General features: G+C 40.5%; 1 protein-coding gene across 4 annotated transcripts in view; it reads right to left on the reverse strand.

The window, feature by feature from the left end:
* The window catches only part of ARHGEF28 (Rho guanine nucleotide exchange factor 28), a 954,264-nt gene that overhangs the window by 364,693 nt on the left and 571,133 nt on the right, over positions 1 to 18,438 (reverse strand). For all 4 annotated transcript variants that reach the window (XM_086960785.1, XM_086960787.1, XM_086960786.1 and 1 more), the window contains exon 8: positions 15,968 to 16,020. In XM_086960785.1, the coding sequence (XP_086816911.1) occupies positions 15,968 to 16,020 (53 nt within the window). The remainder of the gene's footprint in view (positions 1 to 15,967; positions 16,021 to 18,438) is intronic.

Here is an 18,438-nt window from a genome sequence, read left to right on the forward strand (position 1 = left end):
GACCTTTGATGTGGGTTACCTCCGAATTTAAGAGGTGTAAGTCCAGTGATTTAAGTTCGGAGATAATGTCCTTTACGATGCTGTCTGATCTGTCCTCAAAGTGGAGATTCAGGTCTCCCAGCAGGATAAAATTGGAGGTTGTGGTGCAGGATGAGGTCATAAAGTCAAGGAGAGAGCCTGCAAAGTTACCTAAATTACTAGGTGGTCGGTATATGAGGGTGCCCGAAAGGGATTTGTTAGGAGTAATTTGGAGGGAAAAGAGTGTGCTTTCGCAGTCATCGATTCCTCCTTCTTGTATCCTGCAATTAATGGAGTTACGGTAAACAATCGCTATACCGCCTCCTTTTCCCTTAGGTCTGTTAAGATGTTGTATCAGGTAACCATTGGGTAGCATATTCACCATGTCAGCTTCAGAATGGGGAGTAAACCAAGTTTCCGTAAGGAAAAGTATGTCCAGATTGATATCTTGGATTAAGATTTTAATTTCTAGAGAGTGTTTACAAGCGGATCTACAATTGAGAAGGGCAAGGCTAACAATGTAAGGTGAGTGGCAAGTGACTGTCTGAGGGGGTTGGCACGGTGGCGGGGGTGAAGGGGTACCGGTTACTTCAATTATATTATCTTACGAGCAATATTCTCAGCGTTGACCATTTTAAATGGCTCCTAATAATTTTTGAAATGCATAAAGCATTAACCAATCAATGCTTATATGTTTTTCTTTTATCCAATATTATATTTGAAGTGAGCAATTGCTTTTCAACATTTTTCTTCGACATACTTGAAATTTAATTTATACTGAACAGCTATTTTTCCATTTTTTGGGTTCCTGGACCATTTCCGTAATGGTTTATTCTCATATCCAGGAATATCTTCTGTGGGATAGTTTTGCCATTTTTCTTATTTTCCATTAATGTGAAAAACACGAAATCGTAACTTTCAGGTGCTTCAAAGAGTCATTTATTGTCAGATGAGGACCCTATCCACAGCAGCATGGATGACGCAGTTTCACAGAAATCTGATTCTCTTTCAGGTACACGTAATACATCTTTTTCTTGTACTAAAGTGTCTGTGGGTACAAACAAAAGGCCTAAAAAAGATCCTCCCTCACAAATAAAACCAGCGGCAGCAACTAAGACGCTGCAACAGCTGGATGACAAATGGTCCTCTTTGGAGTCTCGTGTTTTGTTAGTGGAAAAAAACCCTGAAAATCTACAGCAAGAATCCCTCTGTATCTCACACCCAGAGTCGGAAGTACATATGCTTAAAAAACACATTGAAGACCTTGAAAACAAAAATTGCAGGAATAATTTACGCATTTATGGTCTCCCAAAAAATGTGGTGGGATCTAATCCGACAACTTACTTTCAAAGTTTTCTGCCAAAACTTTTTGGCATCTTCACATTTTCTCCTCTTAACATACATAGGGCTCACAAATTTGGTCCTAAAGTTTTTACGAAAACAAGAGGAGTCATTCTATTTTCCCTGCAGATACTGATTTGCTACAAGTACTATCTGCCATTAAATCAAAAAAAGGAAATCGTCTGGGATGGCCATAAGATGTTCTTTTCTCAGGATGTTGCTAAAGTTACTGCAGATCGTCGGAACAATTTGTGGATATGCAACCCCAGTTGAGAGCCATGAATGCACGTTATGATCCATCCCTTCTTATTTAAAGTGACATATAAGGATAAAACAACATATGAAGAGCCTGCTGCACTCAAGAATTTTCCTCAGCTGCATGGAGAAGATGATATGGACACTTCAAGGATTACTTGATATATTTTTTGTATTCTTTGTGCTTGCAATCTGTTTAAGGATTACATATTGCTGTCTTTATTGTCTTTTCTTATGAGATTGTTTGTTTTTCTCTCTTTAACATTTTCTAATTTGGTATTGTTTTTTCTTTCATTACAGGTTGTTTGTCCTAGCATTTTGTCCCCATTAAGTTCTATTCTTGTGTGGTATTCCCGCCGATGTCAAATTTGCCCTGTCATCCTATGAAGTTCAGATGTTGTTACTGTCGTCTTTTAGTGCTGCCGACCCTCCTCATGTTCACGTGTTTTATAGGTATGTTTCTCAGTTGTCATGTCTATGAATTGGACTGTCTTTTTGTTTCTTGTTTCTCTTTTTTCCTGTCACTACTTCATTTTACCCTCCTACTCAATTTCCTTCTGTCTCTTTCCCCTTTTCTTTCCTTCCTCTGTACAGGGGGTTCTCTTCTTTCCCCTCTTTTCATCTAACCATACTATATGCTATTACTCTATTCCTTTTACTATTCCGCTCTTTTCCATTTAAATAGAAAACTGTGTACGGAATAAATGTACGTTCTGTTGCCTAAATATTCAATTCTGGGTCACCTCATGGACTATTAAAGGGGTAAATAACCCTATTAAGCGGCACAGAGTGTTGTCTCACTTAGCTAGACTTAACATATATGTTGCTTTATTATAAGAAACTCATCTTTCAGAGACAGATGCAGCAAAGTTGAAAAATGTTTGATAGGTAATATATTTGTTGCACCTGCCAAGGGGAAAAAATTGTGTACTTATCCTTTGTCATAAGAAGCTTCATATTACTGTTGTTTCCCAAGAGGCCGATTCTGAGGGTCATTGGATTGTTGTTAATCTCCTGGTTGATAATATACCTTTAACAATCTTTAATGTTTATGGTACAGATTCAGTTGATAATACTTTTTGGACGAAAATATCTGATAAATTAATAACGCAAGATGATTATTATATTGTTTTTGGTTGTAATTGTAATCAAATTCATGATTTTGTATTGGATAGGAATTCAAAAGTTACCTTTACTCATACTAAAATGTACTCACAATCTTGTTCCGCTATTCACAGTAAATCACTAGTTGATAGTTGGAGGGTATGTCCCCCAGATCTCCAAGAGTACACTTTCTAGTCAAATTCACATCACTCACAATCCCGCATAGATTATATTTTTCTTAGTAAATCCTTGGCTCAACATATCATTCATTCTGACACAGGATCTATACTCATTTACGCTCATGCACCAATATGTGCAGATCTTGATCTCATTCCTTTCTCCCCCCATGCAGGTAGATATTAACTCACTTCTTTTAGATAATGCATTCACAGCTTAATTTGGATTTTTTATTTCAGAATTTTTTCTTTTTAAAAATACCCAAGACTCTTCCTTTGTAAGGGTGTGGGGCTCTTTTAAAGAACAGGCCAGAGGATTTATAGTTAATTTTGTTTCACAAAAGGAAACGTGTATGCAGTCCCAATCGGATCGATTGCTTGCTAACAATAAATCTTTGGAGCATGCTTATTATAATTTTAAGAATGATAACTCTTTAACACAATTAATCTATGCAAAATTGCGGTTTAATGGGTTGACAACAAATGCTGCCAATTTCCTATTGAAAAGCAGTATGTGTTATTATGGTGGTCAAAAAAAGATGGGTAATTTGCTTGCAAATTATTTAAAAACTAGGAAAGATAGAACCAAAATTGCGTCTATCCGGAATGATGCTGGAATAACGGTCTTTAAGGATAAAGATATTTTACATGAATTTGTTAATTTTTTTACTACATTATATTCTTCAGAATCACAACCTACAGAATCCGATCTGATTAATTATTTTCAATCCATCCCTTTTTCTCCTTCCCATCATATTGATTGTGATACATTAGAAGCTGATATTACAGTCTCAGAGATATCTCATGCAGTCTCCATCTTACATAGATGGAAGGCTCCTGGCCCAGATGGCTTTGCTATAGAATTTTATAGTTATTTTTCTAAACTTCTTCTTACATGTCACTTACTTCTTTATACCTTTTTCACTAATGAAGGGGTCTCTTGTGGTTCTTTCCAAGATGCCATGATCTGTTTAATCCCTCAAGAGAATTAGGACCCCTCACAGTGCAAAAATTATCGTCCTATCTCTTTAGTTAATACCGACTACCAAAAACCTTTGCTAAGATTTTGGCTTTACGTATTGATCCTATTTTACCCTCTACAATAGGATCTGAACAAGCTGGTTTTATTAAGGGTCTTTGGCTTCAGATAAAGCTAGGGTTCTTTTTAATGTCCTCAGCAAAGCTTCAACACTAGATCATTAATTTGCTGTTATTATCCTAGATACAGAGAAGTCTTATGATCAACTCGGTTGGGATTTTATGTTCCAGGTTCTAAAATGGATTGGTTTTTCTCCCAAATTGATTGCTCTAATATCTTTGCTCTACACAGCCCCTAAAGCTGCCATTTTTGTCAATGGTATTCTTTCAGATTATTTTCCCTTATACAGAGGTGTTCTCCAAGGTTGTTCTCTATCCCCTTCTTTGTTTATCATAGCACTTGAATCATTTATAACAAAGGTAAGGCAAGATAATCTCATTAGAGGTTTCTCTACGGGGTCACAACAAATTAAAATGTCAGTATATGCTGATGATATTCTCTTATAGTGCACTGATCCCGTCACTCCCCTTCCACCTTTTTTCAGCAAGTATATACTTTTTCTCAGCTGTCAGAGTATTGACTTAACACTGATAAATACAAAGGGCTACCCTTGAATGTTTTGTGTAACATGCAACATTTCTCTCACACAGGGTTTACATGGCAGTCCACTAAGTTAAAATGCTAAGGTGTATGGTTTCTCACACAATATTAAAGATACTTTAACAATAAACTTTGACTGTATTCTTAAGTCATTAGTTGATAGCATTGGTCATTGGCATCCACTTTTCTTTTTATCTTGGTGGGGTAGAATAGACTCTATTAAAATAATACTCACTCCCCTTAATTTATATCTTCTTGCAATGATTCCTATTTCTATCTCTGAATATTATTTTAATGAATAGATTCCATCTTATTAAAATTTCTATGGAAAAGCAAACCTTCTCATATAGTTTTATCCTCATTAAAAAAGATAAATCTAATGGGGTCCTTAAATTTCAAAATTTTAAACAATATTATTATGCTTTTTCGCTAAAGCAAGCTACTGGATGGATTTCTTCTGATCTCCCCACACATCCCCCTTTATGGTTACAACTAGAACAATCCTTATTGCTCCCTTTGCTTTTGAGGAGATTTTTGCCTTCACTTCTCCTATAGCTCAATTACGATCTTCTGCTATTTCCCAATCTTATAAAATCTTGAAACCTCTTTTACCCTTATTATATCCTGCATTTACCAACTATAAACAATTACCCATTTGACATAATAAAGCCTTATGCACTAATAAATGTCCCTTTTACTGGAAATCTTCGCATTTCAAGGGTTTATGTTGGATTTCTCAGCTTTTTTCTATTGTCTTTCTCTGAACTTCAATCAATTTTCTTTATCATCTTCTCCCAAAAAACAATATTCTCTTCTATGTAATTCCCTTACCCACTATATTTGCACTATGTTAATGTTAATGTTAATGTTATTTGGCATTTGTTAAGCGCTCGTACGCCCAGAGGCTTCATGGCGCTGTAGTAAGGAACAGGCGTGGCCATTGGTGGGTGAAGATAAGGCAGCTTAGTGATGCGCCTGGGAAAAGAGCCAGGTCTTCAGAGCGTGTCTGAAGCTGAGGATGTTATCACTAAGTTTCAGGTGAAGAGGGAAAGAGTTCCAGAGGACAGCGGCAAGATGGTCAAAGCAGCTGCCTCCCAGACGCTTTTTCTTGTAAGGGGGGATAGTCAAAAGGGCTTTATGAGCAGACCGGAGATTACGGGGGGGACTATATTTTTTAAAAAGGTCTCTAATGAAGATGGGCCCGATGTCGTGTAAAGATTTGAAAAGGATACACCCAGCTTTGAAGGCCACACGTTGCTCGACCGGGAGCCAATGTAGTTGTTTCAAGCCAGGTCTGACTGATTGCCTTCTAGGAATGTTCAAGATGAGTCTGGCTGCCTGGTTTTGAACCAGCTGGAGGCGTTTAAGCTCTCCAGTTTGGAGCCCAAGGTATAGACTGTTGGAGAAGTCCAATCTGGACAAAACCAGGGAGATAATGATCTGAGTGAGGGCAGCTTGGGAAAAGAAGCAGGCGATTTTTTTTATTTTCTTCAGCTGAAAAAAACTGGAGGAAACAACAGCTCCAACTTGTTTTTTCAGAGAGAGGTCCTCACTGATGAAAATGCAGAGGCTCTTGACCGAGGATGATTTGGATGGGGGGGCGCCCATGCATGTGGGCCAGAAGCTAGGGTTCCAGCTGAGGGCGCTCTGTCCCGGCAAGACCAGTTCGGTCTTGCCTGGATTAAGTTTGAGATGATTGCAGCTCATCCAACTCAAAATGTGGGACATGGTGTTTTGGAATTCTACCACAGAGTCCTTGGTGTTCAAAGGAAAGATGAGCTGCAAATCATCGGCGTAATTGAAAATGGTGACCTTAGCGTGCCTGAGGGAGTACAAAAGAGGGCGCAGATACAAGTTAAAAAGCAGGGGAGACAGCGAAGAGCCCTGAGGTACTCCGCAGATGGTAGAAATGGTGGGAGCCATAAAGGAGCCTAGTCTGACTGATTGAGTTCGGTCAGTGATAAATGAACGGATCCAGCTCAGTGCAGGGCCCCTGAGGCCTGCCTGTTCGACACGGTCGACCAAGATGGTATAGTCGACCCTGTCGAAAGCAGCAGAGAGGTCTAAAAGCACCAGAGCCTGGTGGATCCCTTCATCCGCATTCCGCCTCAGGGTATTCTGCACCGAGAGGATGACCGCCTCCGTGGAATGGCAAGGGCGGAAACCGGCTTGATTAGGTGCAAGATATTCCGATTTTTCAAGGAATGTGGAGATGCTGTCGCATACATGAGACTCCAGGAGTTTGGCGCAGTATGGCAGCAGAGATATGGGCCTGTAGTTGAGTGGGTCTAATGGATTGGCTCCTGCCTTTTTTATGAGGGGGATAAGGAGGGCTTTTTTAAAGTTGTTTGGAACTTTGCCCTGAGCAAGTGAACCATTCAGCATGGGAAGTAGACCCCCAGGGATGCTGGTGCCCACCTCTTTCAGGATGTAAGGGGGACAGATGTCATCAGGGGAGCCGGATTTGATTTTAGAGAGAAGTTTAGATAAATTAGCGTTTTCAATGGGGGGAAAGAGTCCAGGGTAACAGGATTGTAAAAGATGTCTGCAAATAGAAGTGGAGGCTGAGTGGTGGGGATGTTTTGTTTAATGGTGCAGATTTTGTCAAAGAAGAAGGAGTTTAAAGAATTACAAAGTTCCTGAGTGGGGACTGTCGGAAGGGAAGTTCTGTCACTGGTGCTGAGGTCTTCCACAATGTTGAATAGTTCTTTAGATTGATTCTGGGCTTTAAGAATTTTCTCCGAGAAATAATCGGTTTTGTGTTTTAAAATAAGCTTTTGATAGTTTTTTCGAGCTTTGCAGAAGTTGGCCCTATCTTGTTCTGAGTAGGCTGTGCGCCACTTTCGCTCCAATTGACGGACCTCAAGTTTGTGAGTTTTCAAAAGAGGCCATCTACAGTCTCTCCTTCGTCAATCTCTTCCAGGCTCCTTCCCATACTTGCTGCCAACCCGTCGGCATCTACCATTTATAAATGGTTGCAGCTTATTCCGGATAGACTCAAATCAAAAGTTGAACTTGCTTGGGAGCAGGATTTGAGGGAATGTTGGCCTACCATTTTCTGTGACAAGATTCGGCTTAAACTTCACAAAACTAAATAAGCTGCAAACGCTACTCAGACTCTTTACTTTGTTTACTGCCATTCACTTTTTACTCCTGCAGTATTAAAATCCTTTGCCCCAAACACTACCTCTTTGTGCTGGTCCTACTATTGTCCAGTTGCAGTTCTTAAACATATGTTGTTTGAAATCCCTGCTATCCATTTTTACTGAAAATGAGTCTGGTCTCAAATTATGATTTTTAACATCACCATTTCCTTCATTGCATTTCACCCAAGTACATCACATTGGAAACACGTCCTTAACGATACTCTTAGGTCTTGGTGGAATGCCATTTTTTTTCATCATAGATTAGATACAAACTATGTCACCCCTATTTCCCTTGCAATTAAAAGAGATATTTTATGGCTTTCACTATCCACACATTTATCCCTTTGGGCTCTTCCAATAGGATTAATGTCTCTGTTACGGATGAAGTATGCAAACAACCTTGAATTTAGTTTTCACTCTGCCTGTTTACAATTTTGTGATTGTATTTTTTCAAATAACATAATTGACAGATGTTGCTTTAGATCGTTATTGCCTTAGTGTCTATAGTGTATTAAGTTAAGTTTCATTTCCTGTTTTGATATAACAAGTTATGATTTGCTCTCTCCTTTCTTTCCCCTCCCCCTATTATATTATAGTGCCGTGCCTGACCCTAAGATGGCCCTCGGGACTTAGACCTCGACAAAATCAATTTAGCAATACAACCATCTAAAATTGATGCAACGTTAAACTCAATTCATCCATTCCCTTTATAACAAGCTGGGGGGGCTATCTGCAATACTCCTAGCTTGAGACCAGCTTATCTTGCAATGTGCGAGTACCAGTTGAAAACTTCATGATGTTCAGCATTTAAGCCCCTGTCCACAATATTCTGCCTGTGGCTCCACAAAACTGGTGGTTCCCTCATCCCACTGCTCTGCCTCTAACAGAGAATAATGGGGACAGTCTAAATTCGAACTTCAAGGACTTATCCCCCTTGCCTGTCCTCAAGATGGCCACCTCAGTGGGACCCTCCTCAATGCTCTCTTTCTCCTGGTCTAAAATCATTGGTTATCATCCTGATCTTGAACTGCCCTCACCCGACCCTGTTCCTTCTCACCCACCAGGACATTTACTCTGAGAACTGTCCCTGGACAGTTGAGACCTAGCCATTTCGACTGATGCCCGGTGGAGCTACCTCAGGAGGTAAAGGGGAGATGGACTAAGGATTCCCTCCGTGGTCATCAACTACCCAGCCGGTCTTTGGACACACTCTCCTGCATCTCTCCTGACCTTATCTCCCTCCTCCCCCTTCAACCCACACCTTACCCCTTTCCGCTCTACTCTTCTCCGCTTTCCAGCTATTGACCTTTACCCTTACCCGTCCTTGCTCATAGATCCCACCCTGTTTATCCACTTGACTTTCTTCAGTGAACTTTCCCGTGTTAGTTGAGACCTAGCTATTTGACTGATGCCCGATGGAGCTACCTTGTTTAGCTAAAGGGGAGACGGGCTGCGGATTCCCTCCTCAGACGTCACCTACCCAGTTGGTATTTGGGCAGACTTCCTTTTGTCTCTCCTGCTGTCCTTTCCCTCATGCTCCCCCCTGCCCCCTCACTCTTCCCCTTCCCCTCTCTGCTCTATTTGTCTCACCTTTCTTTCCTCTCTCAATGTGCTACTTATTTTTGTTGTAATGTGTAAATGTTGCTATTTTCTGTAACAGTGTGTAACCTAATGTAAAGCACTCTGATACCTATGGGTCTAGCCAGCGCAATATTAAACTTATTAAATAAATAAATAAATATTACAGTTTCATATGATATAGAGTTTTGTATCTTTTTTTCTGTTTTCATGCCATTTTACCCCAAGATTGATTTATACATATACCTTTTGCTATGTGTTCCTTTTTGATGGCATATGCATTTATTAATTGTTGTATCTCTACTGTTTCTCTAATAAACTTAAACTTAAAAAAAGAGAAATTCCGAAAAAACATATTGAGGTACAACAATATTGTGTTGCAGAAATATCGTTGTCAAGAATATTGTTTTTTTTTTTCAGGTAAGTAATATTGTTGTCAAGAATATTGCTGTGGTTAATATAGCTTTCAATAATATAGTTGTAAAACTACAATGTTTTAATGATCTTGATGTGCTTTAGTTCATATATTAATTGTATGTATTGTTATTATTACTAATATTTTTAAATATAGTTTGTAATGTTAAGTGATTTATGATTTTCAATGTAATTGTTAATATTAATTTATAGTGTCGTAGGAGATTGTTAGGTTTGTACGGGTATATGGTAGGAAGTTAATTAAGTATAATTAATTAACAAATATTGATTAATTTATTATTCATTGTTTAATTAGTTATTATTGATGTAAATTGTATAATAAAGCAGGAAGTGTTGGCAGCCATCTTGAGACTCGAGTCACACACAAAACATAAAAAAAAAGAAAAGGGAGCAAGGTAGAAGTACCCTAACCCTGCAGCCTTGGTCCTGGGGTCCCAGATGGACCAAGGCAGGGCAAAATAGTTTTTTTTTAGTTTTCTTTGCCAAACATCATGGTGGATTCGCACCTCTGGGGAAAAGTTTTCAAAAAAGCAAGCATGGGCTCCCGTGCATGTTTTGAAAAAAGCTCTTGGGTGGGCCAGGTCGGTAGGGTATTATTTGAGAAAAGGAGGGGGCACGCGGGGCCTCACTTCTGAGCTTCCTGGAAGCCCTGTCATGTAGTTCTTACTAATCCGTAGGATCTGCGAATTGTTTGGACAACAAAAACAAGGGGTTTGGAGCCAAGACTGATTCTGGACAGCTCTTCAGGATATGTTGGCCTATAGACCAGCTAGTTTACAGTGCTACTGCAAGCTCCCCTAACCTACCAGGGAGTGAATGGTTCCTGGCAACCACTGAACATGAAAACCCTGACCCCTCAGGGAACTTGGGAAACAGTACAGAACCTTTTCGCTCAGTCACTTGTGCTCTTTTATTCTCAGAGAAGTATACGGAGAATACACAGTAGGACCTTTTCAGTATATTTATTGGACCAACACTATTTTTGTATAGAATACATGTGCAGCAATGATTAATAGACAGAAGCAGGTAAAAGTGATTACAAACACCACACCCTGAAGAGAATCCTGCAAACCACCTTGGGAATCGAAACGCGTTGGCATCACACAACACAGGGACTTTCGCATTTAATTAAGTTTCCCCAAGCAGAAATGTTTTTTGAATGGGCTCATTCTGGGTCTAATGTTTCTTTTCCCTGTGGGTAGCAGCTTCTTAAATTGGTTACACAATGTGGATGGTAAAGGGTATCCTTGTAGCTGCTCCTTTTGTGAATTAAGACTAGTGATATAATGTTCAGCTAATTGTTGTTATGTATCACTCTTCATTTATTGTTTGTTACATCACATTACCTCATCACAAAATCTGTATGTTTTTGTTTTATTTGTTGCCTTACTTGTATAATTTGTTCTTCACTAAAACGTATCCACACATACCTAACCTATGATCATATGTGGAGAAATGTGCATGGAAAGAAGTAGGAAATAAATGCTTCAATTAAAGGAGGGGGCTGCATGGCCCCCCTCCTAGAGCTATATAGGGCCCTGGGGACCAACACCCCCCAGGGCCGCTCCTGCTATGTCCTCGGGTGCCCACGCCTGGGGCATAGCTGTTTGCTTTGTTTGGGGGGAGATGACAGCTCTCTTTACCTGCCCACATACACACAAGGAGGAAAAGAGATAAAACTATTGTTCTTGCACACAGGGTGCTGCATTTCCATCAGGTCCATATGTGCAATAGCAATGCCGGCACCCACAGGACACAAGGAGCTGGCTGGGACAATGGGGGCCTTGAGGCTCCACTGTGGTCCCAATCCTGCTCACTGGGTGCCATGGATGAGCTCCAGGGCACCAAGGAGACATGTCTGGGCCCCAGAGGATGGGGTCCCTAGAGCTAAAATCGGCCCAGTGAGGGGGACTGCACTACCCCACCCTATTCAATTGTAGCGGGCCCTGGAGGTGGAGCCCCGGGCTGAAATCGGCCCTGGGAGAGGGGCCGCAAGGCCCGCCTCCCCTGTGCAAAGTAGAGCCTAACAGAGTGCAGAAAAATGAGCATAAAGAGTAAAAGGGAGGACAGATAATCAAGCAGAAAGGGCAAAGCAGAAAAAGTAGGGAAGGCAAAACTGAGAGTTCAAAAAATGAGCAGAAAATGGCAAATCAGAGCGCAGAAAAACGAGCAGGAAAGGCAAAATAGAGGCAGAGAATGAACAGGCAAAGCGAAACAGAGTAGAAAAGGGCAAAACAAAGAGCACTCAGACACCCACATCCCCACTCACAAACCCACTCAGAGACTCATGCACCCACTCACAGACCACTATGTCACTCACAAACTCACTCAAAGACTCATGCACCCACTCAGAGACTCACGCACACACTCACAAACCATCCCAGAGACTTATGGGCTCACAGACCCACTTAGACACTCACACACCCAATCATAGACTCGCGCACCGACTCACAGACCCACTCAGAGACTCATGCACTCACTCACAGACCCACTCATAGACTCAAAACTCACTTAGTCACTCACAGACCAACTCAGAGACTCACACACTGACTCACAGACCCACTCAGAGACTCACACTCACTCACAGACCCACCCAGACTCATGCACTCACAGACCTACTCATACTCATGCACTCACTCACAGACACACTCAAAGACTCAAGCACTCACTCACAGACCCATATGTACTCACTCACAGAATCACAAACACACTTACTGACTCACTCATAGACTCACATACCCACTTACATACCAACTCAGACACTCATGCACTCACTCACAGACTGACTGACTCGCCCACTTATAGTGGCACTCGCAAACCACTCAGATACTCTGACACTCACGCACTCACTCAGACACTCACACACTCACTCTGACAGACACTCAGGTCCCACTCACACACCCAGTGAGACACTTATGCAGCCACTCACATAAGTTCAAGTTCAAGTTTAGCATTTGTATAGTGCACTACTCACCCAGAGGGTCTCAAGGCGCTTGAGGGAGGGGGGTACTTTACTTATCGAATATCCAAGTTTTTAGTTGTTTTCTGAAGGAGAAGGATCTTCCCCCCATGGTGGATCTTTGGATGCGTGGAATTGCGGCGAGGGCTTGATTAGACAATCGTAGTTTGCGGGGGGGGGTGTAAAAGGACAGGCGCGTGTTGAGGCATTCGGGTCCTAGGTCGTAGAGGGCTTTGTGTGCGTGGGTGAGGAGACGGAATGTTATTCTCTTGTTGACGGGGAACCAGTGGAGGTCTTTCAGGTGACCGGAAATATGAGATGGCAGGGGAGTCTGGCTGAGGCGTTTTGGATGCGTTGGAGTTTTTTCTGTAGTTTGGCTGTGGTTCCGGCGTAAAGGGTGTTTCCGTAGTCCAGTCGGCTTGTGACCAGTGCATGGGTGACCGTCTTTCTTGTTTTGGTGGGGATCCAACAGAAGATTTTTTTGAGCATACGTAGGATGTTAAAGCATGATGATGAGACAGCGTTGACTTGTCTGGTCATCGAGAGGGAGGAGTCCAGAATGAAGCCTAGGTTACGTGCGTGGTCCGTGGGTATGGGTGCGTTTCCCAGGGCCGGTGACCACCATGAGTTGTCCCAGGCGGAGGGGGATGATCCTAAGATGAGGACTTCCGTTTTGTCCGAGTTTAGTTTTAAACGGCTGTTCTTCATCCACTCGGCTACTTCTTTCATCCCTTCGTGTAGGTTGGTTTTGGCGGTGTTTGGGTCTTTGGTGAGGGAGAGGATCAGCTGGGAGTCGTCTGCGTAGGAGATGATGTTGAGGTTGTGATGGCGCACGATGGATGCGAAGGGACTCATGTATACGTTGAAGAGGGTGGGACTGAGTGATGATCCTTGTGGTACGCCGCACTCAGACACACACTGACTTACCCACTTAGACACGCTCACACCCACTCACATATCTACTGTGACACTCACTCAAACACACTGTCAAAGGTTACTGGTTGCAGTTAGGCAATACAATCAAAAAAACCTTAGCAATTCACTTAAAATAACAAAGGTTACAATGACATTATAGTTAGGAAATAACATTAAAAAACACATAAATTCATTAAAAAAACAACGGTTACTGGGACATTATAGTCAGTAGATAGAATTTAAAAAACGTAAAAATTCACTGAAAAAAACCCAAGGGTTACAGGGACGTTACAATTAGGTTCAGATTTCACACCAACAAAACCATAGAAATTCAGCAATTATAGTTACCTGAGCAAACTATAACTTATGCCCCACAATGCACTACTTATGACCTCACATATTACATCATTCATGACATGGCCAGTGACATCAATGACGGTATTTCGAATTAGGTCACTGATGACATCATCCACAGAACCACTCACACACCCACTCACACCCCAATACAACTTCTCAGACATCCCCTAACACACCCACACAACCACTCACAGACCTATTCACAGACCCATACAAGTACTCACACAACCACTCATTGATCCATAAAGTCACTCACACACCCACTCACTCACTCATACAACCACTCACACAACCACTCACTCACCACTATAGCTACTCATACAACTAGCCACTCACTTGCACAGTCAGTCACGTAGGCACACACTGACCCATACAGCTACTCATACACCCACTTATTTACCTATACAGTGACTAACAGACCCACTCACTCACTCTTACAGCCTCTCTACACAGCCACTCACTGATCCATACAAGCACTCACAAACTCGCTCACACACCCACACAACCACTTATATACCCATTCACACATCCACAAAGCTCTCACACATCTGCTCACTCACCCATGCAGCCATTTACACAGACACTCACTCTCTAATACAGCTAATCATGCGCCAACTCAGTTAACCAAAGAGCCATTCACTCTCCCATACAGCCACCTGAACACTCAGTAACTCACTCATACAGCCAGTCAGATACCCACTCACTCACCTATACACTCACTCCCACACACATTCATCATCCATATAGCCATTCACACAACCAGTCACTCACCCCTACTGCCACTGACACACCCACTCACTCACCAATACAGCCACTTACTCGCTCATCCGCTTATACACCCATGAAGCCACTCAGACACCCACTCATACAGCCACTCAGATACCCACTCACATATGGATACACATAGTCGCATAGCCACTCACATATTGTATGTTAGAAATAGTATCACTCATTAGTAGTACACCTAGTATACTAGTTTAACTTTTGTAGTAGCATAGTATATATGTTTAACAATCATAAACTCTTATAAAATACTTACACTCACTAGAAGATGTTATCAGTAATGTCACCAGTGAAGTCACTGACCATGTCATGAATGAAACAATATGTGAGGTCATAAGCAATGCATTGCAGGGGCGTGAGTTAGCTCAGGTAACTGTAACTGCAACATTTCTATGGTGTTGTATGAGTAAAATCTGATCCTAACTATAACATCCCTGTTGTGACTTTAGTTTTTCCCCAGTGAATATATATATATATATATATATATATATATATATATATATATATATATATATATATATATATATATATATATATATATATATATATATATATATATATATATATATATATACATATATATATATATATATATATATGGTTTTTATAGTAGTAAATTAAAAACAATCACCCAAAAAGGGTAATATAATGTAAAATATATATTTTTAATAATAGTGTTACATTATATATATGTACAAGTAAACATACACGCTCATGTATTTGTGTGCATATGTTTATAAGTATATATTTATATATTGCATTAAATATTTACATTTATTCAATTTCATTATATTAATATTATATATTAAAATATTTAAGATTTACAATTTTAAACTATATATATATATATATATTGAAAAACTATTTTTGTATGTTTTTGACTGATAGTGTGAAACAATATGTTTTTTTCATTATTTTTGTACAATTATAAGTATAGGGAAACAATATTTTTGTAATCAATATTTCTGACACAATATTTCTGTATCTCGATATTGTTGTGTTTGAAAATCTGTCAATGATCCTGAGATGTTAAACCTCCCCCCCCATATCTTAACCGCCTTAGCTGCTAAATTTTGTGGTTTTTGGAGACTATTGACCAACTTCTCTGGTGGAAATCTTTACAGGGTGTTTGTTGCATTTCAATAATATACGCAATCTGTGTTTCTTGTAACAGATCTTGCTTCAGGAAAATAGCTGTTTTCAGCTTTACACTTAAAAGTAGTAATTTCCCATTTTAGGTCTGTACAGATCACAGACTCACCTCCACATCCTCAGCTTGGGGAGAGGAACTTCTGGATATCTGGTTCACAGAGTCTGCAAGAAAGAGAGTTTTCACAAGTTACTAAATAATGCTCAGAGTCCCAGTTTGACACAAAAAATAGCGACGAGGAACACTTTTCTTAATAACACAGATATGTTAGGGTTGATTTTCTGACCCCTAATTGTCTTTAAGTCAAGCAGTGTGTACAATTAACATGTGACAATTCCTTTAGGTTATCTTCACATGCATCAAGGGAATTATGAAAACAGAAGCGAATACACAAATACGGTAGCTGTAGGATTATCGTATGGTTTTCAGCTATAATCTTACCTTCAACCGCAAATTACATGTGCACAGTGCAGAAATTGTAATAATGCAGAGTATCCTCTGACTCAAAAAGCTGATTTAAAGAGTAGCATCGTTTAAGATCCAGTTTGTTTTTCCCAGTGTCAGTTGTTTGCCTGGGTTGACTGCATCGGTGTGCAATAATAAGCTACTAATCCATGCTCAGATTGAGGTGATTGCTGTGAGTGCAGTAGGAAAGTTTGACTATTTTGTGGTTTTCACAACAAGGCCATCCAGCTGATTTCAAGAGCAACCGTGGTATTTATTGATGGTTCACTGTAGATAAGTAGAAACTGTCGCTATGGTGACACACATTTCACTGGCCTGAAAGCCCCTTCCACAGTGTCTGAAAAGTCCATGTTACTCTCAATGCTTTTCCATCAACATCTCCGAATTCATAATGGTGAAATGAACATATTAATTGATCATACCTCCTGTTCAACACCGTGATCTCTGTAGTGAATACGAAGAGTGTTTAACAATGGGACAGAAAGGTTACAGTCTTCATGTGAGCTTCAAGGCCAAAACAAATCCCTCTAAAAGGTAAACTGATTTCTGTGAGGAATACCTGGCTCGCCCTGCGTAGCATAGCACAAGCAGCTCAGCTTTTCTCAGAAAATACGTAAGATATATGTGCAACAAATACTCCAAGCATAAATACAGTTAAGAAAAAAAGTATGTAAAAGGTAAAAAATAACTTAGTATGATGACAACTGTATAAAACAAATATAACAAAAAATTTGAAAATAGGATGAAGGGATACCATGTTATAAAGAAAGCAAAAACTGCCCCATAGGAAAACTGAGATACAATGCTAAGAGACAAATCCCTACATGATCTTTTGTGGCCAACCCTCTTGTGACTGTTGTCGAGTAAAAGCTGTTGTGTGGTCCAGATGAAAGTTTTTAACTTTCTGGATGTTGACAATGTTCAACACGGCAAGTCTGAACGGTGTAATTCGAAAAGGCTCCATGAGGTTAGAAACATTGGTTGCATCAATCTCCCTGCCCAAAAGCTCTGAACAAGTAAACTGTAAGATGTGACTACTATGGTTTCATATTTTTAACTCTGCTTGTCAATGAAGGCTCTTCCGAGCCTCCAAGAGTGAAAATATTTCAACCTTTTGAGCAAGTTCTGGTAGACTGCTACTTTCATTAAAAAAATCAAATTTTCAATACTAGTTCCCGAGACTCCAGTCTGAATGCCTTCCTAAAACTCTGTTTTCATGTCCACAGGAAAATGTATATTTCTGATTGGTCCACTGAAATTCTTTATGGTAAATATCAGCTTATTCAGTTCTCAGAACCTTCTGCACCCCGACCAGCCTCAGGGATGGCAGGCACAAGAATGTCCAATGTCATACTGTTCACTGGGTTTCTACCAGGCAAGTAACCGTTTCCAGTTCTTCTGCACCAGTCAGCCACAGTAGAGGAGTCTTCTATGTGCAATATTCCTATTCAAGTGCCCAATTCAAATATCTATTGTAGTGCTATGTCCAAAATAAAGCCTCTCACATCCCATACACCAGGCCCAACCATCAAACACACCACGTCCAAGACATCAAGTCATCTCTCAGTGTTCATAGACACCACAGAGAGTTCACAGGTCTTTCCTGAATAATGCATATAACACTGGGCTCAGTGCATCAGGGCCCAGCCCACTTGATATTTCAGGGTGAAGAATTGCACATGCAAATAGGGGTAACGTAAATCATAGAACATGCTTTTTATCACATTTCACACATATCAAAACATATACTGTGTAAAATATTGAAAGGGGCTCTGGGTTAGGGATTAGGTTAAGGTGTAGGAATAGGAGTGCAGTTTACGGTAAGGCTGTACAGTTACTGTCACAGTCTAGGTCAGCATTGGGTTTGGGCTGGGGCTCACAGGGTAGAATTATTATAGTCAGTGTCAGGGTTAGTATCAAGGTTAGATTTAGAGCGAGTTATGGTTATTGATGGAAATAGGGCTTGGGTCAGGGTTAAGGTTGGGCTGTACGTAAATGTTAGAGTTATAGTTAGGGTAAGGGTTAGGTTTATGGTTAGGGTTAGAACTAGAGTCAGAATCGGAGTTACGGTTAAGGCTAGTGAGGGTCAGGGATACAGTTGGGTTGAGGGCAGTATG

This window comes from Lissotriton vulgaris, chromosome 3_1 (genome assembly GCF_964263255.1).
Source record: "Lissotriton vulgaris chromosome 3_1, aLisVul1.2, whole genome shotgun sequence".
Lineage (NCBI taxonomy): Eukaryota > Metazoa > Chordata > Amphibia > Caudata > Salamandridae > Lissotriton > Lissotriton vulgaris.